Source organism: Hypomesus nipponensis, chromosome 15, assembly GCF_054491055.1.
Source record: "Hypomesus nipponensis isolate SF chromosome 15, ASM5449105v1, whole genome shotgun sequence".
NCBI classification, from domain to species: domain Eukaryota; kingdom Metazoa; phylum Chordata; class Actinopteri; order Osmeriformes; family Osmeridae; genus Hypomesus; species Hypomesus nipponensis.
In genome coordinates, this window is record NC_140375.1 from 17,636,660 (window position 1) to 17,660,000 (window position 23,341).

At 51.4% G+C, this 23,341-nt stretch overlaps 1 protein-coding gene across 1 annotated transcript in view; it reads right to left on the minus strand.

Annotated features, from left to right (window-relative positions):
* Positions 1-22,238, minus strand: part of plekhg2 (pleckstrin homology domain containing, family G (with RhoGef domain) member 2) — a 47,724-nt gene extending 25,486 nt beyond the window's left edge. The window contains 3 exon segments of the mRNA XM_084674813.1: positions 7,419-7,519; positions 12,392-12,873; positions 21,529-22,238. Coding sequence (XP_084530939.1) covers positions 7,419-7,519; positions 12,392-12,873; positions 21,529-21,577 — 632 coding nt within the window. The 5' untranslated portion in view covers positions 21,578-22,238.
* Positions 22,239-23,341: the final 1,103 nt, after the last annotated feature.

Genomic DNA, 23,341 nt, shown 5'->3' on the forward strand with positions numbered 1-23,341 from the left:
GAGAGGAGAGAGGGAGAGCAGAGGGAGAGGGACTACTGTGCTGAGCTCCAGGATCATGAATCACCTGGAAACAGCAGCTCTCCTAGACTGAGGAGAAGGCACTGGGACACAGGCGGGGGAGATGGAGAGGTGGAGCAATGGAGGGAGGGAAGAAAGGGGAGAGGGAGGGGAGGGCTTATGGAGTTTCCTTTTTGGGACAGCATAAGTGGTGATAGTAAAAAGGATCACATTCCTCTAGGAAAGGGGAGGGAAGGAGGTAGGGGGGTGGTGTCATGTCTGTCTGCTGGTTGCAGAAGCAGAGTGACTCTCTTCTCTCTCTCACACACACACACACACACACTCAACCCCTTATCTGAGGTTAAGCCCCAGCATTCTTTGACCATGAGCTGAAACCGAGGATGCCCCCCTTTAGTGCACCCCAAAACCCTGAGGTTGCATCTCACCACTAAACACACACACACATACACACACACACACAGACACAAACAGACCCACAGAGCAGAGCCTCTGCTAGTTGGCTAGTTAACTCCCTTCCTCCCTCCCCCCTCCTCTTCCGAGGGAAAACAGAGAGATACCAGTGGATCTCCTTCATGTGGCCGAGGGGAAAACCACAGACCTCCATACTTGTGCTGACCATCCCTCCCCCCTCCCTCTCTCCCCGTTCTCCTCACCCCACCTCCCTCCCTCCCTCCCGCTCATCCCCAGAGCCAAGTCGTGTTCTGCGGTGGACAGCTGGGCAGCGGTCCTCATTAGGGGTTAGAGGGGGAAGCTGCAGGGAATTATGGGTGGTTTCAGTCCAGCAACCGCAAAGCTGAGCATAGCTGCACTGGACTGGTGAGGGATGGAGGACGAGACAGTACAGAGAGAGAGGTGAGAGAGAGAGGGAGGAAGAAAGAGAGAGAGCGAGAGAGATAGAGAGAGAAAAGAAAGAGTAGAGAGGACGGAGAGAGAGAATGAGACAAAAGAGAGACAGAGGAGAAATAGAGAAACTATAGTTGTTTTTATTTTTTGAGGATGTCTCAATAAAGAGCATCAAAAGTCTCTTTATCTCTCCATCTCTCAGACACACATTCCTGTTTGTTGTTCTTAGATATATCTGAGGTCCAGCAACAACAGAGGGGTGTTAAATCAGGGCTGTACTCTGATTCTATCCGGCTGAGGGCACAATGTTTCTCTAAGTTAGGTTGATATACACTGGGTGACACGATGGCATTCCAGCTATGCTCATTTGATACCCCTGCAGATACAGGGATGAGAAGGAGAAGCTCTCTCTCTCTCTCTCTCTGCCCCTCCCTCTCTCCATCTCGCTCATAACTCAACTAGAGTTACAACTTCAGAGTAGAGACACAGTCACCTGCCAGCCGAATGGAACACTCCCTTGCTTTTCTCTTTTTCTTTCTTTCATTCTTTCCATCCACCCCTCCTCCTCCTCCTCTTTGTTTAAGCTGGGTCATCATTTCCCTGTTTAGTCTGTCTGTCTCTTCCTCTCTTTTTCTTCCTTTGTTCACCTCTTCCTCTCCTCCCTCTCTGCTTGTCCCTCCCTCTCTCCTGCTGAGGGCACTCTGGGGTCTGCAGATGAAACCAGTCTCACCTCTCATGTCTTGTTTATACAGTAGGAGCTGAAGACCAGATCTGGACTGAACAGTAAAATATGTCCAGCTTCTCAGGGTGCATTTGATTTAGGTGTCTCGGTTGGAAAACATTGCAGGATAGTATCAGGAGGCCGGACTCGGCCTGGCCAGAGTGCCAAAACAGACACATCAAACACACACAAAGGCATCTACAGATCGAAAATATCTGAGACATTCTGGGGCTGGGGCTGGGGCTGGGGTACACAGGAACCCTGTATTGAGTCTTCCTGGAGCCCAGCCAGCCAGGGGAAGTCCTGTGTTTGTGTGTGTGGAGGTCTTCGACCTACCAGTGTACACAGGGGTGAGGGGAGTGTGTGTGTGTATGTGTGTGTGTGTATCTTGGGGAGAACGTCAACTTAGGGAGAGGGGTTGCGTCTTCTGTGTGTGACATCATGGAGGGCATGACCCCAGCCAGGCATGTAGGGGTCACACCTGGGTCAAAGCGGCACCTAAATCACATCTCTCCATCTTCCTCTCCCTCCCTCTGTCTGTTTTTCTCTCTTCTTCTCATTATCTCTCTCTCACCCTCTCTGTCTCTCCCTCTCTCATCCTTGCTCCCCCTCATCATCTCCATCACCTTCTCTTTCTCTCTCAGGGTCCCCAGGCCAACATCACTTTTACAGTTGGAGTCCAGGGAGAGGGGAACAACACTCTACCAGGAAACCAAACCTTGAGCGATGGGCTCTCAGAGGCAGACCTCCCAGTACAGCCCCCACGTTCCCCTGTCTGTTCCCCTGTCTGTTCCCCTGTCTGTTCCCCTGTCTGTTCCCCTGTCTGTTCCCCTGTCTGTTCCCCTGTCTGTTCCCCTGTCTGTTCCCTGTCTGTTTCCCTGTCTGTTCCCTGTCTGTTCCCCTGTCTGTTCCTCTGTCTGTTCCCCTGTCTGTTCCCCTGTCTGTTCCCTGTCTGTTCCCCTGTCTGTTCCCCTGTCTGTTTTCCTGTCTGTTCCCCTGTCTGTTCCCTGTCTGTTCCCTGTCTGTTCCCTGTCTGTTCCCTGTCTGTTCCCCTGTCTGTTCCTCTGTCTGTTCCCCTGTCTGTTCCCCTGTCTGTTCCACTGTTGTGTCTAGAACACTTCTGTGGGTCTTGGGTCTTCTGCTATTAGCCCTTTCAGCTGCTATCTTATTCCCTTCCTTTGCGTGTGTGTGTACGTGTGTGTGCGTGTGTGTATGTGTGTGTGTGTGTGTGCGTGTGGTGTCTGGCTCCCTACCAGGTTTCTTGCTAACCGGATACTAGAGATAAATCACACAGCTTAAACAATGCAATTAAACATTCTCATGCGGAGAAGTTAAATCTCTCTCCTTCTCTCTCTTTCTCTCTCTTCTTCCCTGCCCCGTTCTGTCCTCAACTGTCTCGCTGATTCAGTCTCTCTGGCTCTTAACAAGAGATGTTGAACTGAGGAGGGAAGAGAGGAAAAAAGAAAAGAATCGGAAGATTAGGGAGGAGAGACGATACAAAAAGAGAAGAGGAGAAGAGGAGAGGAGGAGAAGAGGAGAGGAGAAGAAGAGGAGAAGAGAAGAGGAGAGGAGGAGAAGAGGAGAAGAGGAGAAGAGGAGAGGAGGAGAGGAGGAGAAGAGAAGAGGAGAGGAGGAGAAGAGGAGAGGAGGAGGAGAGGAGAAGAGAAGAGGAGAGGAGGAGAAGAGGTGAGGAGGAGAAGAGGAGAAGAGAAGAGGAGAGGAGGAGAAGAGGAGAGGAGGAGAAGAGGAGAAGAGAAGAGGAGAGGAGGAGAAGAGGAGAAGAGAAGAGGAGAAGAGAAGAGGAGGAGAAGAGGTGAGGAGGAGAAGAGGAGAGGAGAAGAGGAGAGGAGGAGAAGAGGTGAGGAGGAGAAGAGGAGAAGAGAAGAGGAGAGGAGGAGAAGAGGAGAGGAGGAGAAGAGGAGAAGAGAAGAGGAGAGGAGGAGAAGAGGAGAAGAGAAGAGGAGAAGAGAAGAGGAGAGGAGGAGAAGAGGAGAGGAGGAGAAGAGGAGAAGAGGAGAAGAGGAGAGGAGGAGAAGAGGAGAAGAGAAGAGGAGAGGAGGAGAAGAGGTGAGGAGGAGAAGAGGAGAAGAGAAGAGGAGAGGAGGAGAAGAGGAGAGGAGGAGAAGAGGAGAAGAGAAGAGGAGAGGAGGAGAAGAGGAGAAGAGAAGAGGAGGAGAAGAGGAGAGGAGAAGAGGAGAGGAGGAGAAGAGGAGAGGAGGAGAAGAGGAGAAGAGGAGAAGAGGAGAGGAGGAGAAGAGGAGAAGAGAAGAGGAGAGGAGGAGAAGAGGTGAGGAGGAGAAGAGGAGAAGAGAAGAGGAGAGGAGGAGAAGAGGAGAGGAGGAGAAGAGGAGAAGAGAAGAGGAGAGGAGGAGAAGAGGTGAGGAGGAGAAGAGGAGAGGAGGAGAAGAGGAGAGGAGGAGAAGAGGAGAAGAGGAGAGGAGAAGAGGAGAGGAGGAGAAGAGAAGAGGAGAGGAGGAGAAGAGGAGAGGAGGAGGAGAGGAGAAGAGGAGGAGGAGAGGAGAAGAGGAGAGGAGGAGAAGAGGAGAGGAGGAGGAGAGGAGAAGAGGAGGAGGAGAGGAGAAGAGAAGAGGAGAGGAGGAGAAGAGGAGAGGAGGAGGAGAGGAGATGGGCAGAGATCTTCACTTGTCTGCTGAGTCATCTTGATAAACTTAGCAGCCCTGACTAATCTATCTCCTCTGTCTCTCTGGCTCCACAAGTTATGTCTGTCCCAAGATAATCCTTGCTAACACATGATCAAGTGTGTTAACAGAAGTGGTAGAAGTTTGTCATTCCGTAACAGTAACATATTTACGCTGAATGTATTGCTCAAGTGGAATACAAAGACTTTTCTATTCAACACAAAGATAAGTTGCAAAACCTCTGATCCAAAAACCATTAGATAACTGAAAGGACAGCATTTCTATTTCTTTGAGTCACAAAGCCTTTCCCTGCCCACTAAGAAGAGGATAAGAAGCCCTCTGCTCTGCTTCAACAGAGCCTGTCCTGTCCAGCTGCTGCTGAGACAGCACACACACAGTCTGACTGTGTGTCTTTCTGTCTGTCTGCTTGGCCGTATGTGCTGTTCTCTTCCACCTCCACAAGGCCGTGTCCACCCAGGCCGCCGGCAGCGTGTGGCCCAGCAGAGGCCCCCCGTCCCTGGGTAAAGTTCCTCGGTATGTTGGGCCCCAGCCTGGAGGAACCAGCTCTGTGCCAAGAAAGTAGACATAACAAGCCCTGCGTGGATACAGGGGCTGCATACCACAGTGATGAGGGGATGAGATTTAGGAAAAGGCAGAACAAGAAAAGGAGGAGGAAAGGGTTTCTTTTTCCCTGCTTAGTGAAGCAAAGAGGGGATTAAAATGAGGTCAACCTTCTTCTCTCCTTCGCTGAAATGTAGGCTATTACAACCAAGCGACAATGAGGGAGGTATAGGGGGAGGGAGGGAGGGAGGGAGGGAGGGAGGGAGGGAGGGAGGGAGGGAGGGAGGGAGGGAGGGAGGGAGGGAGGGAGGGAGGGAGGGAGGGAGGGAGGGAGGGAGGGAGGGAGGGAGGGAGGGAGGGAAAGCGGGGCCGAGATGGAACTGACTGATTATCTCTCGTTTTCCGCGTTAAAAAATAATCTAATTTAGGGGTCTGACCCCACAGTGATAGGAAGGGTGGGGGGGAGGGGTTAATCCCATACAATGACGCACTGTAGTTACACTATACATTTATACCCAGAGCAACACAACCGACACATGCTCTTACTTTCTTAAAAACACAAACTGTCCCACTCTCTCTCCCTCTCTCTTGCTCCTTCACTCTCTCTTCCTCTCTCTCTCTCCCTCTTCCTCTCCCTCTCTCTGACACACACACACTTTTCTCACACACAAATAACACTATCACTATGCACAGTGAGGCCATTTCCCTTGAGAACCAGAGGCAGGAAGCCATGTTGGTCCAGAGCGGGGGGGGGGGGGGGGGGCAAGGGAGGGAGGGGGGAGGGAGGGGGGAGGGAGGGGGGAGGGAGGGGGGAGGGAGGCAGGGTCTCAGTAACGTTGGAGAGATGACAGGGAACCAGGAGGGTGTGTGTGTGACTTGGCATAAACGCAGAGAGACTAAAGTGTGAAAACATTCTCAGTGTGTGTGTGTGTGTGTGTGTGTGTGTGTGTGTGTGTGGGGGGGGGGGGGGGGCGATGGAGAAATATGAAAAATATGAACAGAGCTCTTCCCAGGACCTTTATGAAACGGTCCGAACTCAAACACTTTCCACACACACACACACACATCCCTCCCATCTCTGAAGTACACTCAGGATAGCTCGTCTGAATGATGGATACCTTTCATCGAGAGCGTCTCTCCCCAAGTCAAACACACAGAGCACGCACCTCAACACTCCGCCAATGACCCCTAGCGTTGCAGAGGTATGGTAATTACAGCTAGAGTCAACACCGCCAGGCTGCTCCAGCGCCTGTGGCCAGCCAGGCTGCAAGGCCCGCGGGAAGCCTCAGGACCTGCTAAGTGGCTTCCAGGAAACCTCTACACTCCTTTTAATGTTAAGTATCAACAGTAGGGGACGAGAGATGGAGAGAGAGATGGAGAGAGAGAGAGGGGGGGGGGGGGGGAGTAGGATGTAACTGCGACCTGAACATGATATCCAATCTATAATCAAGCTCAAGTTCTCTCTCTGTCTCTCTCTTTCTTTCCTACTCTCTCTCCGACTCTCTCTCTCTCTCTGGCTCTCTGACGGAAGAATGTCTCGTCCAACTGAGCGTGACTCGGAGAGAAGTGGAGGATCCTCTCTTTCTCTGCTCTCTTTCTCTCCTCTCTGCAAAGAGCTGGATAGTTGCTGGGCCTGCAAAAGAACATCAGGAATCTTTCCAAATCCCCCCTCCCTCTCTCCCCAGCCCTCCCTTCCTCTCCTGTCCTGTCCTGTGTGCGTACAGTGATGAGTGGATGTGCTCATCAGGCCAGCCTTTGTGTCTGCAGCACATTACTGTAAGCACACCATAAGGCCGAATTGTACTTCTCCGACTCCGTTACGGACAGACGGACGGACGGAGTCGGACGGATTAGTTGAATTTATACTACTCCGACGGCTCTGCGTGCTGAGAACCATTCAGTGCCAGAATAGTAAGTGGCGCTACACAGTGATGCTAGCTATGTTATCGAAAAGTCTGAGCAAATTTACAAATTAGCCATTTCATCAATAAAATACGCACATTTTCAGCAACTACACTGCCCTTTTCTCGTCACATTTTAATTCAGATGCTGATTTACATGTACTGTTTAGCTGAAATATGAATCGTAAACTTACAGCAATGGCGGTCAAAGAACTCTGTTTGTCTTGTTGGTCACGGCATCCCCGCCCCCGACACAAGCGGTTCTTAATATGGACCAATCACAGCCAAGGGGTATCCGTAAACTGACAGACTGACGGACAGTCAGGAAAATCAGGAGGTGCACGCAGAGCTCTGCGAGGGGTTCGGAGAGGACAAGGAGAGGGAGTTCCTTGACGGAAAGGGCGTTCCCTGTCTCCGTCTCCGTAAAAACGCAGAAGTATAAGTACAATATAAGTATTGGCCTTTAGCCCTCTCTGCCACCCGCTCTGCTCCCCCTCCCCCTCGTGCCCTCAGGCTCTCTCACACACACAGAGCACAGAGGAATACCGACACACACAGTGGCTAGGGCCGTCCGGGCTAGGGCCGTCCGGGCTAGGGCCGTCCGGGCTAGGGCCGTCTGCGCTAGGGCCGCCCATCCTGGGGCTCTCAGGCCTCCTGGGTGTCCTCTTGGCCTGACGGTGGATGATTCCGGCTGATAGGTGGGTGTATGTTTGGATGTGAGCGGAGGAGTCTAACCTGTTGAACTCGTAGATGTCCTCGATGTTGCAGAAGAGGGTGCTGACCTCATCCGCTTTCAAAGGCAGGTCTCCACAGTCTATGATACAGCCCAGGTAGTCCTGGGGAGGACAGAGGGAGAGGGGGAGCGAGAGAATGAGAGTAGACATGTTTTCATTTTTTTTCATTGTCAAAATTTCTCAAAAACATAATTTACACATTTATACAATTTCTAAGAATCAAATAATATTTTCAGTTTACGTGAAAGTGGGAGTTATTGTGGGCTAAAGACGCTAGGATGTCCGGTTAGCTGTATGTTGGGTGTTGGCTAGCTGTTAAGAGATGCTAACACGACTTATCTGATGTTAGTATGAGATGCATTGTCGGATGTTTTGGATTTGAGTTTTAAATGTTTTATTGTCGTAGGCTATTTTGTTTTGAATGTTTATGAGAGATCGCGAGTCTTTTGTATTTCAATGTAGTTGTGCTGAGTATGATAATGCTGCGATGCATGCACGAGTGAAGAGCTTAGTTCACTTCGGAGTTGGGGGACGTGCGCAAAACGGGACAGCGCGAATGTTTGGTTCCGTGAACCAACGACGGAATGTAGCTCTTTTAACTTGTATTTTTAACTGTGTATACCTGCATTATTCGAACCCGTTTAGAGATTGGACCTTCACAAGTTCTCCTTAACCCCTCTTATAATAGCTTTATGCTAGGTGTGAAGTTGATGACATGTTTATCTACTGTTAGCCGTGTGCGGAGTTACGAACAATGTTATCTATGTTAGCTGTATGCTAGGTGTTGCAAACAAGACGCGTCTGTTATAGCCTAGCTGTAACTTGAGCTAGGTGCGAAGAGTTGCTAACAACCCTCAGGACCTATCTGTTTTTCTCTACCTGTGTGTACAGTATGACACAGATAGGTGTGTGGAGTTGCTAAACACATCTTATCTATGATAGCATATCAGTTACCTTCATAACTATCTCCGTTATCTAACAGCGCCAGTACTAGGCAATATCATATTTCTCACGGGCCCATAAATCTAAAACGGCGGCAGCAGACATCCTGAGTGTCAGCCTAAGGGAATCCTCTGATCTGATAGGACACACACGTTGCTAACAGATACCGGAGAACGAAGGAAAAACGTACATATTTTTTGTAGATATACAGATTTTAAGACGTCTGCTGGACTGGACTTTGTGCAGACGATGGACTGTGTGCAGACGATGAACTTGAAAAAACGAACACGTACGCCTCCGACATCGGCTTGCATGGTATCGTACGGTATTGTATATGAGAAGGAAGCGTTTATTTTCTAGTAGTGCCCTCGTCGGTGTAATGTGTAACACAATTTGAGAAACCAACAGACACCACAGTAGAAACCACAGACCAACCAGAATAGAATACATCTGTCTCCAGGGACGGTGTCGCATAAGGCCCGACGTTCAGCGCTAGCATTAAACAGCAATGTCATAATGTACTCATTTAATTAGCGTTCGTTTTTATCCAAAATAGGAGGGACTTAAATCTTGATTCGAAGTCAAACGCTCTAACCACTGAAGTTTTCCCTACCCTTCGGGGTTAAAGACACTGAAGTCTCCAGCCTGGCCCACCCAGAGTAGCCAACAACTAAATAACACACAAAGAGGCCCGAAATAAAAGTGACCGAAACTCGACTGTGAAAACAAAGTAGAGTAAATATATAAACAGAACAAAGCCTATGGGAGAGCGGGTTTGACTAGAAAGAAAGGTCCGGGACAACACACTACACACACACACACACACACACTACACACACACACACTCACACACACACCATCCTGACTGCTGTAGGGTGCATTCCTGAAGGGGAAAAATGTAAAAAAAAAAAAAAAGTGGTGTTTGTTTCCAGAGCCACTGGAGTTCTGAAGCAAACAGGCCGCAAGGGTGTGTGTGTGTGCACGTGTGCGTGTTCGACAAAACGAGGCGGAAAAATGGAGGCCTCGCCACATTCATCACCTTTTAAAGGCAAGGGGAAGAATGGCACTGTAATTACTGTAGATTTACAGGCAGTCACAGCCTGGCAAAAATTCCCATCATGCACACACCCACAAACACCAGCAAACACACATGCAATGAAACACACACACACACATATACCCTCTGGAAGGCAAGGTGTGGGATGAGTGATAAAGGGCACAGTGAGTCTCTGTCCCAATCTGTCTCTATTTCTATGTCACTCTCCCTCTTTCTTTCCCTCTCTCCATCCCTCCCTCTTTCGCTCCTTCTCCGTCTCTCTCCCCCTTTCCTCCCTCAGACAACCATAATGGAAGAAGAGTAATAGAAAGCAGATATGTATATGGGTTAGAGAAAATACTACTACATAAGAAAGAAAGAAAGAAAGAAAGAAAGAAAGAAAGAAAGTGAAAGAATGAGTGAAGTAGCAGCAGGTCGGATCTCTTTGTCTGAGAAAGTAGGTCATGGTTTGTAGAGAGAGGGAGTGAGACAGAGGAGGGTGTCCCAGTATACTGTGGAGGCCCCTGCGTCCCCCTTCCTCCACCCTCCCCTCCTCTGCCCTCTCTCCTCCCCTCCTGAGCCCCAGAAAGTGGGACCCTGCCTAGTATACTGAACCCCAAACTCCCCCCATATTTCCTGTCCTGTTTGGCAGACGTACAGCGCAGAGGGGGAAAGGGGTCTTCTCGTTTTTTTTTGTTTCCCCCCCTCTATTTCTCTTTCTCTCGCTCGCTCTCTCTCACTATACTGTAAACTGCAACCTTAAAAAGTCTGCATGCAAACTTGCAATCAAACTCACGCAAGCTCCCATTTCTAACTTCCGCACACGTTCAGAATCATCATCCTTGGTTCCTAATACTGTACCTCTAACTGACATCATCTTTCTCTGTGCTCTATTAAAACCAGCTTCCCATAATATCTGCAGAAGTCACTATGAGGCTCTGGTGTCTTACGAACTAGCTGGCTCACCCCACTCACACACAAACACACACACACAGCTAACAACATCTCCCCAAGTCAGCACTCTGGCTCTGCCAACACTCACACACACACTCTCACACACACACACCAGCCACAGATTGGTAAAACAGACGCGCTCTGGCCTAAATCCTTTCCTGCTGCAGAAAACTAATTTATAGTCATCTGATCTGCGCTGGATCTGTGAGCTGGCCAGGCCAGTCAAACCCCCTCTCTTCACGTCCTCCACGCAGCCAGGCTTCAGACAGAGAAGCCGGCACAGTACACAGCTAACATTTCAGGCATTCTGGGACATGAAACCCACTTCTCCTATCATGTTCTGTCCTGGAGACTCGGGCCAAACTCTCTTTCTTTAAAACTATGAGGTTTTCTTGCTGTTCATCTCATTCCTCTCTCCCCCCTCTCTCCCCTTCTCTCCCTCTTCTCTCCCCCTTCTCTCTCCCCTTCTCTCCCTCTTCTCTCCCCCTTCTCTCCCCCTTCACTCCTCTTCTCTCCCCCTCTCTCCTCTTCCCTCCCCCCTCTCTCCTCTTCTCTCCCCCCTCTCTCCTCTTCCCTCCCCCCTCTCTCCTCTTCTCTCCCCCTCTCTCCTCTTCCCTCCCCCTCTCTCCTCTTCTCTCCCCCTCTCTCCTCTTCCCTCCCCCCTCTCTCCTCTTCCCTCCCCCCTCTCTCCTCTTCTCTCCCCCTCTCTCCTCTTCCCTCCCCCCTCTCTCCTCTTCCCTCCCCCTCTCTCCTCTTCTCTCCCCCTCTCTCCTCTTCCCTCCCCCCTCTATCCTCTTCTCTCCCCCCTCTCTCCTCTTCCCTCCCCCCTCTCTCCCCCTTCTCTGCCCTTTCTCTCCTTCCGTCCTCGTCCCTCCCTTCAGTCACTTTCAGAACCACCTGTTGATCTCCACCTGCTAACAGACATTCCCTCAACATCAAAGCAACCGCAACCCTCCCTCTCTCCCCTCCCCTCTATCTCTCTCCCTCTTTCTCTCTTTTTTCCATCCATCTCTCTTTCTGTCTCTCCTTCCGGCCCCATAGCTCTTCAGTGTTTGTGGACATCACAGCTTTGTCATTTCCTGTCTATCCTCGCAACTACTTCCTGTCTGTCTATCAGTCGTGGGGGAGACTCCTGACTGACTGTTTGATTGATTGTTTCGACAGACTGTTTTGACAAACTACTACCCTATCTGAAGGGTCAGAGTTAAACCTTGGACGACTGTTGGTTTCCACGGGAACATGATGACTGTGATGACAACCCCTCAACAGTCGCCCTCTGTTCCTGCTCAAAGTCATCTTCTCTGCGTGGGTGTGTGTGTCTGCGTGCCTTTGCACGTGTGTGTGTGTGTTCAATAACAGTCTCCACATTGTGCATGGCCAGCTGACCCTGCCCTGGGAAGAGTGTGAAACATCCTTTTGAAGTAATGGCTTGAATTTACTGCTGCTTTCATCCCCTGCCATGCTCTCCTCTCCTCCATCCCACCATCACTCCACTCCCCAGTGGAGCGGAGGGGGGGGGGGGGGAGGGCAGGGAGAATAGATGGTCATTGAGAGAGGGTTGGAGGAATGGATGAAAGCATTGTCAGCATTCTGAAGATGTAGAAAGTAGAGAGGGAATCTGAGCTCAACTTTACACTCAGTCACTCAGTACTGTCTATATAAGGTAAAGCTAGCACCTGATAGTGGTGTTGTGGTGTTGTGTGTGTGAGGCAGCAGGAATGGAAATGGGGGGGGGGGGGGGCTGGGGATTTACTGGCCAGGTGGGTCTGCCCGTAGGCCAGCACTGGCAGCAGGACACACACACACACAACACAGACAAACACACACAAACATACACACACACACACACACAACACAGACAAACACACACAAACATACACACACACACACAACACAGACAAACACACACATACATACACACACACACAACACAGACAAACACACACAAACATACACACACACACACACACAACACAGACAAACACACACAAACATACACAGACACACACCACACGCACACAGACCCTCCCTCCCCCCCTCACCTCCACGATGCTCTTCAGGTCTCTGACGTAGGCCTGCTCTGTCTCCACGATCTCCAGGGCCACCCTCTCCAGCCGAGAAAGTTTGGGCGTGGCTGGGGGCGTGGCCACCAGTCCCGCCGACAAGGCCCCGGCTCCTCCCCCTCCGGCCCCGCCCCCTCCGGCCCCGCCCCCTCCGGCCCCTCCGGCGCCGGTCTGGGTGAGAGGGGTGAGGTCCAGGCTGATGTCGGAGCCGTTGCGCTGGGGCGTGGAGGGGGAGGGGTAGGCGGGCAAGGCTCCGTATGGCAGCGAGGAGGAGGAGGAGGAGGAGTGTCCGTCCTGCAGGGAGGCGGAGCTTGCAGAGGAGCTGAGGCTGGCGGCGCGGTCGCTGTCGGAGCACACAGTGTTGACGGATGTGCAGCTGCCGCGGGACGCTCTCTCCGACGACGACGCCATCCGACCCACGATGCCGCTCAGAGAGGACACGGAGGAAGGGCGCTTGGCAGCTGGGGAGGGGAGGAAGAGGTGGGGGGAGATCAGGAGAGGTAAAAGGGGGAGGTGAGAATGAGAAAACAGAGAAAGGCAGGTAAGGGAGAAGGGAAAGGAGAGGGGGGGGGGGGGACGTGAAAAGGACAAGGTCAGTGTCAACATAACTGAAGATCCCTAACCCTAACCCTAACAACACAATTACTTAGGACTGTTGCTGTCTGATTACAGCCCTTTAGGTTGTAACTGGATCTTCCTTTCTCTTTTTGGCTCCCTCCCTCCCTCCCCCCTCTCTCTTTCTCTCTCTCCCCCTCCCTCCCTCTCTCCTCTGTCTTTAAAACATAAGTTCACATTATCGGCTCAGTCTGCCAAAGGAGTTTCAGAAATAGGTTAACGACACAGGTGCCAGAAACTTCCACCTCCCCCAGGGAACGTCTTGGGCCAGGTTCTACCAGGTTCTACCTCAGGACCCGGGCCAGACTCGCCCCGGGAGCAGTCATCAGGCGAGACAGAACCAACTCTCCGCCAGAACGTCCAGATCACCGGGGTCTCACAGAACAGAGATTCGCAGAACAGCAGGCCAGCACTCCTAACTGACAGGATCAAAGGAAACGTTCTCATGGAATGGAACAGCGATCCAGAACAGAACCAAGGGTCGAGCCAGGACCCTTTCACAGCGACCTGAGCTTGTTTGTAGGAGCCGGTGGGGAGATGGACAGGGTGAGGCCCTGGTGCTGACAGTGTACAACTGTGAGCGCTAACCACAGCTCTGCAGCCTTCTGACACACAGGAAACCAGCCGTGTCAAGCTCATGTCAGATTACCAGAATATATCGTGTTTTTGTTCCTCCAAACGTTCGCAACCCGCCACAACACCTTCGTGTTTTTGTACCCCCGAGGTCGGGGGCAGACAGGAAGTAGAAAAACACAACTTCCTTTGTGTCTGGAAGTTGATTGGACATGCCAGAGGTGAGGGTGTGACCTATGGGGTGTGGCAGGGGTCAAGCTAGAGGTTCCTCACACTTGTATAGCAGGCCTGCACCAGGCCTCCAACCAGTCACATTGTGTGCCAAATCACACAGGGCTTTGGGTGGAAAAGAAGTGAAAACTTAACAGACTTAAATCTATAAACCATAAAACCACAAGTCAATGCTTATTGTTGAAGTATAGTTTGGGAGAATTCCTAAACCATAAGATTGAATGCCTGGAATGGTTGGACCTAACAGAGATGAACAGGAACCAGATTTTCTCTCTGCAGCAGCCTGGAGGAGAGAGCTTAGAGAAGAGAGGAGGAAAGAGGAGAGACATTGGGAGAGAGCAGAGACGAGAGACTTGGGGAGAGAGGAGGATGGGAGGGGAGAGACCTGGGGAGAGAGGAGGAAAGAGGAGAGACCTTGGGAGAGAGCAGAGAGGAGAGACTTAGGAAGAGAGGAGGGGAGAGACCTGGGGAGAGAGCAGAGAGGAGAGACTTTGGGAGAGAGGAGAGATCTGGGGAGAGGCCTGAGAGGAGGAGGGGAGGGTTACTGGAGCAGTCCAATCTGTCATGTCTGTTTCTCAACTAAAACAAACGAAGGAGAAAATAGAATACTCTGAGTTTTATGGTTTAATAGGCGTGAAGCACCAGCAGAGTAAACCATGTTGAAGACTACTGTTGTACTTAGTTTGCCTGCCTGCCTGCCTGCCTGCCTGCCTGCCTGCCTGCCTGCCTGCCTGCCTGCCTGCCTGCCTGCCTGCCTGCCTGCCTGCCTGCCTGCCTGCCTGCCTGCCTGCCTGCCTGCCTGCCTGCCTGCCTGCCTGCCTGCCTGCCTGCCTGCCTGCCTGCCTGCCTGCCTGCCTGCCTGCCTGCCTGCCTGCCTGCCTGCCTGCCTGCCTGCCTGCCTGCCTGCCTGCCTGCCTGCCTGCCTGCCTGCCTGCCTGCCTGCCTGCCTGCCTGCCTGCCTGCCTGCCTGCCTGCCTGCCTGCCTGCCTGCCTGCCTGCCTGCCTGCCTGCCTGCCTGCCTGCCTGCCTGCCTGCCTGCCTGCCTGCCTGCCTGCCTGCCTGCCTGCCTGCCTGCCTGCCTGCCTGCCTGCAAGTCTGTTTACCTGTCTGTTTCACATTTAATGGTTGCACTTTCAGGGAGAGAGAAGGAGGGAGAAGAGGGAGAAGAGGGAGAAGAGGGAGATGAAAGGAGGAGCTGGTGAGCTAGAGAGAGATGGGAGGAGAGGATGGAGGGAACTGAAAAGAGGATGAAGGGTTAAAGGGTTAGAGAACAGAGAGAACAGAAAAGGAAGTGCAGCAACCAACCACTTCCTGTGACATGGCTGAACAGGTTTGACACCTGATTGGCGTTGCTCACTAACTAACACAGCCACTGTCACCACAGCAACTCCTTATTTGGCTGCATTAACACCAACACCATGCTAACAGTTTCCTGTCACCTTCGATCGATGATGCCTTGTGTGTTTGTCGGAATGTATTTGTGTGAGAGTGTGTGTGTGTGTGGATGTGTATGAGTGTGTGGGTGTGTGTGAGAGTGTGTGTGTGTGTGTGAATGTGTATGAGTGTGTGGATGTGTGTGAGAGTGTGTGGGTGTGTGTGAGAGTGTGTGTGTGTGGATGTGTATGAGTGTGTGGATGTGTGTGAGAGTGTGTGTGTGTGTATGTGTATGAGTGTGTGGGTGTGTGTGAGAGTGTGTGTGTGTGTGTGTGTGAGGATGTGTATGAGTGTGTGTGCTCTCAGAAGCCCTCCACATGGCCAGGTCAGACAGTGTCCGTGGTTTCTCAGCCTAGGGGCTTTCACACACCAGTTTAAGGCATCAGGGCTGAATTAATTGTCTAAATTTGATTTAAGCAAACTCATGAGCAGCCTGAAGGATGCTGTTTATCTTAGCTGGCCCACATCCAAGACAAGCAGCCACCGACTGCAGAAGAAGACTGGGAGGAGAGGATGGGGAAACATGCCCCGGGCACGGAGACAGACGCAACCAGCTCAACTGAGTCGTCATCTCTGGCTGTGTGAACCACTCTGCTTCAAAAAATACCAGACCAGAGCCTGGTCGTGTTTGTGTGCGTTGTGCATGTGTGTGTTGTGTATGTGTTTATGTTGCAGTTAGAAGTAAATGTACACTAACTCACTAAAAAACAATTTAAATTAAGACAGACTAAGCACAATCTGTCAGGTGGTGTTTAACGAGAGGTTAAAACCAGGTCAATCTGTGCATAATCCTAAAAACACACATGTGTTTATACAAAGACACCTGATGCATATTGTTGCAGATAATTATATGGAAAAATGAATTCATGAAGATAATTGCGACCAACTCACAGAATTAGTAATTTCTGAAATTTCATAGCATCAATCTCTGTGATTTTCCATGGAGGGCTTCCAGGGCGGGGGGAGGGGGGGGGGTATCATGGAAACAAGCACTGACTGACTGAACACTCCACAACGCACTGTGAACGGATAGAGTTTCAATGCTTTAGTGTTTGAGTGAGAAAAAAAAACATTGTGAGAGAGCGTGTGAGTGCGCGAGTGAGTGTGTGTGTGAGACTGTGATGTGTCTATGTGTCTGTGAGACTGTGTGATGTGTCTATGTGTGTGTGAGACTGTGTGATGTGTCTATGTGTGTGTGAGACTGTGTGATGTGTCTATGTGTGTGTGAGACTGTGTGATGTGTCTATGTGTGTGTGATACTGTGTGATGTGTCTATGTGTGTGTGAGACTGTGTGATGTGTCTATGTGTGTGTGAGACTGTGTGATGTGTCTATGTGTGTGTGAGACTGTGTGATGTGTCTATGTGTGTGTGTGACTGTGTGATGTGTCTATGTGTGTGTGTGACTGTGTGATGTGTCTATGTGTGTGTGATACTGTGTGATGTGTCTATGTGTGTGTGAGACTGTGTGATGTGTCTATGTGTGTGTGATACTGTGTGATGTGTCTATGTGTGTGTGAGACTGTGTGATGTGTCTATGTGTGTGTGATACGCACTGCGCTCAATACCCACAGTGCTGATGTTGTTCTGTTACAGGACTCTTTCTGCCTCCAGGCAGGCTCTCTCTGAACAGTCTCATTCAGCTCCACTAACATGCTGCCCAGCTGGAGCCAAACTGGACCAAAGCATTGTCCCTGTGTGTGTGTGTGTGTGTGTGTGTGTGTGTGCGTGTGCGTGTGAGCGTAGCCAAACTGGACAACAAACAGGACAATCCAGCCATGTTCTGTTGATTCAACAACTATCTGCTCTGACGTGTAAATCAGTTGGATGGAGAGCGTGGAGGGTGTTGGATGGAGAGGGTGGAGGGTGTTGGACCGAGAGGGTGGAGGGTGTTCGGGTCAGTAAAAGCAGACTGGATCTGGAGCTAGCATCTTCATGCTGGATCTGGAGCTAGCAGCTTCAGGCTGGATCTGGAGCTAGCAGCTTCAGGCTGGATCTGGAGCTAGCAGCTTCAGGCTGGATCTGAAGCTAGCAGCTTCAGGCTGGGGGGGGGGGGGGGTACACAGGGCTGCAGCGCTTTTCCCAGCCAAGCTAATGTTGCACGCTGTCTGCCACAACACAGACTGGGGATGGGGGTGGGGGGTGGGGGGATGCCACGAAGGCTGGGCTGCAATGGTGTCTAGTGTCTGACTCTCTGGGACTGGAGACTACAGACTGAGAATGCTAACTACAACTCGAACTACGGAGACAGACTGAGTTCTGTTGAAACCTGAATGTTGCAATCAGCTCACAGTTGAACACTTCCTGCCCCTCAGCCACGGTTGTGGTCACACAGAACAGAAACAACCATCGGTATTCCTGAGTACAAACGCTCTCATTTACCTACTGGTAGAGCAGGGAAACACATGCCTCATACGACACACCTCAACCACAGCAAACTACATTCTTCAGCTTCATCGTCAACACAAAACATGAAGAATCTTTAGAAAGACATGAAAGACATGATTGGTTTCAGACTGTACACAACCAGTGAGCAGCTCTTGAGAGTTTGCAGCACAAACCAACAAACCAGACCTGAAGCATTCTGGGACTGTGTCTGCAATGGTTTATGATGACCGCAGAATTCATTCAAGGAAGTGACATTCATCAGATAGGCCAGGCCTAGTGTGAACCACCAGCCAGCTGCTCCTCCAGGGGAAGGGAAGTACGGAGGGTTAGGGTGAGGGGTAGGGGTAGGGTCAGGGGTGGGTCTCCTACCTGCTGCCCAGGGACCTCCCTCTGTGTCCTGGTGTCCTGGGAGCACAGGGGCTGATCGGAGCAAAACGGAGATGGCCAATCTCCTAACAGTCCCAGCAGGGTCGGTCGGTCTGTCTGTCTGTTTGTCTCTCTTCCTGTCGTTCTGTCTGCCTATTTCTATATCAGGGAGCCATTCGAATAGCACCGAGGCTGGCTACTCAGAATACCAAACTACATACACGCATGGACACGCAATGCGTACGCGAACACACACACACACACACAAGCTGATATGCTACAAAGACATGTATCCACCCTGCAGCACCGACCTGCTGTGTGTTCCACACACCAACTCCACCAGTAATTACAATTGATTGGTTTTCCAGTAGCAACAACCACAACACAGCCCAGATCCCTCTCTCACCTACAGGTCTGTCGTCAGCCAGGCCAGGCCAGCCCTGCGAGGGAAGCCCACTGTGTCCAGAGACCAGGAGAGAGACAGACAACGGGAGAACGAAGGAGACAGATCAAGAGATGGCTTCCGTGTCTTCTGTGCGTGTGCACGTGTGCGTGCATCCAGTATGTGGGCGCGTGTGTGCCCGTGACTGTGTGTGTGCCCATGAGTGTGTCATCAGAGAGGAAGTAGTCCTCTCTCTCTCTCTGTGCTCTGCAGAGAACCCTGAAGGCCTGCCTGGACTGCCGCGGAGCTTCAGGCCTTATTTGGTGCTGTGGAACACTGATGGTTTTGGGGGGAATTTCGAGTAAGATGTGTGTCGGTCAAAGACCGGCTTTCAGAGACTCACAACATAAACAAATGACGTTTAGATAGAAGCTGATGGAAACTGTTTCCTCACTGACTGACTTACAGAACCTTCTGTGTTTGAGCGTGTGTGTGTGTGTGTGTGCAGATGCATGAGTGTGTGTGTGTGTGTGTGTACCTGACAGGCACATCTGACAGGATGTGGCAGGGCTCCTGACTTCTTGCTTGTGGCTAAGAGAACCCGTTGCCTTGGCAGGGGTTGCTAAGCGACGGAAGCAGTGTTCTAACCAGCTTGGTGACGGACATGGCAGCTGGTCTTTGATGCTTCGTGAGCAGAAATCAAAACATGGAGATCAACAAACTGTTCAGCCATCACCCTGCGCTGCCTGGCAGTCACACCCACATGTAGACACAGTGATGCTTTGTGTGTGTGTGTGAGTTGGATGTGTGAGTGTGTCCATAAGTGTGTGCATGTGTGAGTGAGTGAGTGAGTGAGTGAGAGGGTGAGAGAGAGAGAGAGAGAGTGTGAGAGAGAGAGAGAGAGAGAGAGAGAGAGAGAGAGAGAGAGAGAGAGAGAGAGTGTGAGTGAGTAAGTGAGTGAGTGAGTGAGAGAGAGAGTGTGAGAGAGATAGAGAGAGAGAGAGAGAGAGAGAGAGAGAGAGAGAGAGAGAGAGAGAGAGAGAGAGAGAGAGTGAGTGAGTGAGTGAGTGAGTGAGTGAGTGACTGAGTGAGAGAGAGAGAGAGAAAGAGAGAGAGAGAGAGAGAGAGAGAGAGAGAGAGAGAGAGAATGAGAGAGAGAGAGAGAGAGAGAGAGAATGAGAGAGAGAGAGACCTAAAACACAAGCCCCTGGGGCCACTGGGGATTCCAACAGCAACAGGAATACACTGTTTCTCTGTTAATACACACTGTTTCTCTGCTGGAACACACAGACTAGGAAGGCTATATAAGTCACATCAACACGTTTAACAACACTGAAAGCTGTCAGGTATCATATAGCTTCTCAGAGCAGCTGAGTAGGCCTCAGGGACAGGCTGGGGTCTGGAGGCAGGGGGCTAGTTAGCAGAGAGACTGTAACACAAGGCTGGAGGTAAACACCGAGGGCTGGCTGCCTGCTGAGGGGGAAACTACACACCGTACTCCAGGACCCCCCTGACACACCACTGAACCCTCGACCTAGCAAAAGCAGAACGTACACAAATTAAAAAGAGACGTATTAGCTGTAAAACACACTTGGAGAACCGAATGACATAAGTGTAATTTGTCAGATGGATAAGGTGCGTGTGGCTTTACAGCACACACACACACATATACACACAAACAAGCACACACACTTGTACGAAACACACATGCACACGGGCACAAAACACACGCGCACATAAACACACACACACACACAGCCCTGTTTCCTTCTGTTTACATTAAACCTTCCAATGAGAAGTGAACACCCTTAAACAATCTGGATTGTGCTCGCAGTACATTTCCACAGCGTCCCAGCCATGTTTCACCACCACTCCTGTCAGCAGCTCCACTCTTTGTTGGGAAAATATGGGAGGAGGGAGGGAAGAGATAAAAGGGAGGGGGAGAGAGGGAGGGAGAGAGAGACAGAGAGAGAGAGAGAGCGGAAGTGATGGAGGGACAACAACTAAATAAGGCCCTAAAAATAATCTCAGTTCAGTTGCCTCTCCCAGTCTCCCCCCTCCCTCCCCTCCCTCCCCTCCCTCTCCTCCCTCCCCTCCCTCCCCTCCCTCCCCTCCCTCCCCTCCCTCTCCTCCCTCCCTCCCCTCCCTCTCCCCCTCTCCTCCCTCCCCTCCCTCCCCTCCCTCCCCCCTCCCCCCTCCCCCTCCTCCCTCTCCCCCTCTCCTCCCTCTCCTCCCTCCCTCTCCTCCCTCTCCTCCCTCTCCTCCCTCCCCTCCCTCTCCTCCCTCCCCCCCTCTCCTCCCTCTCCTCCCTCCCCTCCCTCTCCTCCCTCTCCTCCCTCCCTCTCCTCCCTCCCCTCCCTCCCCTCCCTCCCCTCCCTCCCTCTCCTCCCTCCCTCTCCTCCCTCCCTCTCCTCCCTCCCTCTCCTCCCTCCCCTCCCTCCCTCCCCTCCCTCCCCTGCTCTGGGTGTCTGGGCCAGGCTGCCGTACTGTTCTCCCCCGCCGACACTCTTATCTTGGGCGTTCTCCCTGGCCCGTGTTCATGGATAATCATATCTGCCGGGCCACTTCTACCCTCCATTTCCCCATCCTAAACATTATTCAGCACTGTACTTAACCCAGCGGCCACAAGCACACAGGCACAGCAGAACAGGGCGATGTTAGCTCTAACAAGCAGAGTCGTGTCGCACCAGACTCCAGACAGCACTGAGGTTAGCTATAATGCTAGCGTGTTGTTCTGCCACAGACTCAGACCCAGGTAATGCTATGGTTAGCCGTAATGCTAGCTTGTTGTTCTGCCACAGACTCAGACCCAGGTAATGCTATGGTTAGCTGTAATGCTAACTTGTTATCCTGTTGCAAGCCAAGTCGTTTGGCAAAATTTGCTACAGGGAGTTGAACTGACAAACATTGTTCAAAGTTTTTGGGGTTAGAGATATTTATCTAAACTAAACATGAACTTACAGCAGACTGCACAGATTGTATTTTATGAAGCATCAAAATGAAATCAGGATTCAGATCCGCTTTGTTGTTCTTCCCCCAATTCAACTGCGTAGCTTAGTAACAGACGTCGGATTTTCAGCCCGGCTTTCATCCATCCCATAATAACCATGCCTTTGGTTGACCTCTGACCTTGGTTGCTGGGCTTCGTCTTGCTGCCACGGCCCGCCCCCTCAGGCATGATGCGATGATGTCACAGGAAGAGGAAACCTGCGAAAGACAACCAACCAATCAGTAAGTGGCATTGATCAATCAATCGACTAACCAACCAGCCTTTGACAGAAAAGACGTTTTGCAGAATCAAGCCCACTAAAGGGCACAGAAGCCTGGATGGGACTTTCCACTCATGCAGAAAGCAGTGTGTGTCAGGTGAGCCTGCTGCTAGTCACTGTGTATTCTGCAGGAGGTCCTATGTTCAGACAGGAGGTGGAAGTCTGCAGGGCAGAGCTGTCTTCAGGCTGGACAGAGGAGGTGGAAGTCTGCAGGGCAGAGCTGTCTTCAGGCTGGACAGAGGAGGTGGAAGTCTGCAGGGCAGAGCTGTCTTCAGGCTGGACTGAGGAGGTGGAAGTCTGCAGGGCAGAGCTGTCTTCAGGCTGGACTGAGGAGGTGGAAGTCTGCAGGGCAGAGCTGTCTTCAGGCTGGACAGAGGAGGTGGAAGTCTGCAGGGCAGAGCTGTCTTCAGGCTGGACTGAGGAGGTGGAAGTCTGCAGGGCAGAGCTGTCTTCAGGCTGGACTGAGGAGGTGGAAGTCTGCAGGGCAGAGCTGTCTTCAGGCTGGACAGAGGAGGTGGAAGTCTGCAGGCCTACAGTCTGAGCTCAGAGGAGGCAGAAGCCAAGCTGAGTTCTCTTTATCAGCAGCACAGAGTCTTCCGCTTCATTCACTAACAGAGGAAAGAGAGAGGGAGGGAGGAGAGAGGGGAAGAGAGAGAGAGAGGGAGAGAGAGAGAGAGAGAGAGAGAGAGGGAGGGAGAGAGAGAGAGAGAGAGAGAGAGAGAGAGAGAGAGAGAGGAAGAGGAAGAGGAAGAGAAAGAAAAGAGAGAAGGGAGGAAGAGAAAGAGAGAGGGGAGGAGAAGGGGAGAGATTGAGGAAGAAGAACAGTGGGACTCTGAGCCAAAGTCATTAAAGGCTGAAACATGAGAGATGCTGTTTGACAAAGCAGAGGGGAAGAGGAGGAGAGGGAGAGGGGAAGAGAGGGGGGAGAAAGAGAGGGAGAGGGAAGGAGAGAGGGAGAGCAGCCTCTGAGAAGAATTCTTCTTTCTCTCCACTAAAACGAGGAGAAAACAGAACATGTGTAATGTTTGGCTGGGAGACAAGAATGTGCTCTTCTTTCTAGCAGTGTGTGAGTGTTAGTGAGAGTGCCTTCAGCATTTGTCTTATAGTGGCGGCAGATCCAGGAGTCTGGCAGTGTGGAGGAGACCCCTCCGAGTGTGTGTGTGTGTGTGTGACCCCATGCCCTCACTGTCACATCCTCTCCTGACCCACATCTCTCACCAGACAGCTGAGCAACTGAACCACTGACCCACTACATGACACACACCTCGAGAGAGTCTTGCTGCACACACACACACACACATACTCGAGACGGTCTCCATCTCTCTTTCTACACACACACACACACACACACACATACCTGAGAGACAGTGTCTTTACACACACAAACACAGGTAATAGAGAAAGCGAATCAACCACGTCCATCATGGATTGCTGAATGACCAAACACAGGAAACCATCTCCCTTTGTCCTCCTCCTTCCATCTCCAAACCTCTTCAATGTACTCTCTGTCTCTCTCCTCTTCTCCTCCCTCCATCTCCTCTCCTCCATCTCCACTCCTCCCTCCCTCTTTCTCGCCTCAGTTTAAGTCGGTCAAAAATATCTTCATCAAACCGGCTTTGCAATCAACATCGCTAAACAACCTCAACAGATTATGAAAGAACTCTCCGGAGCCT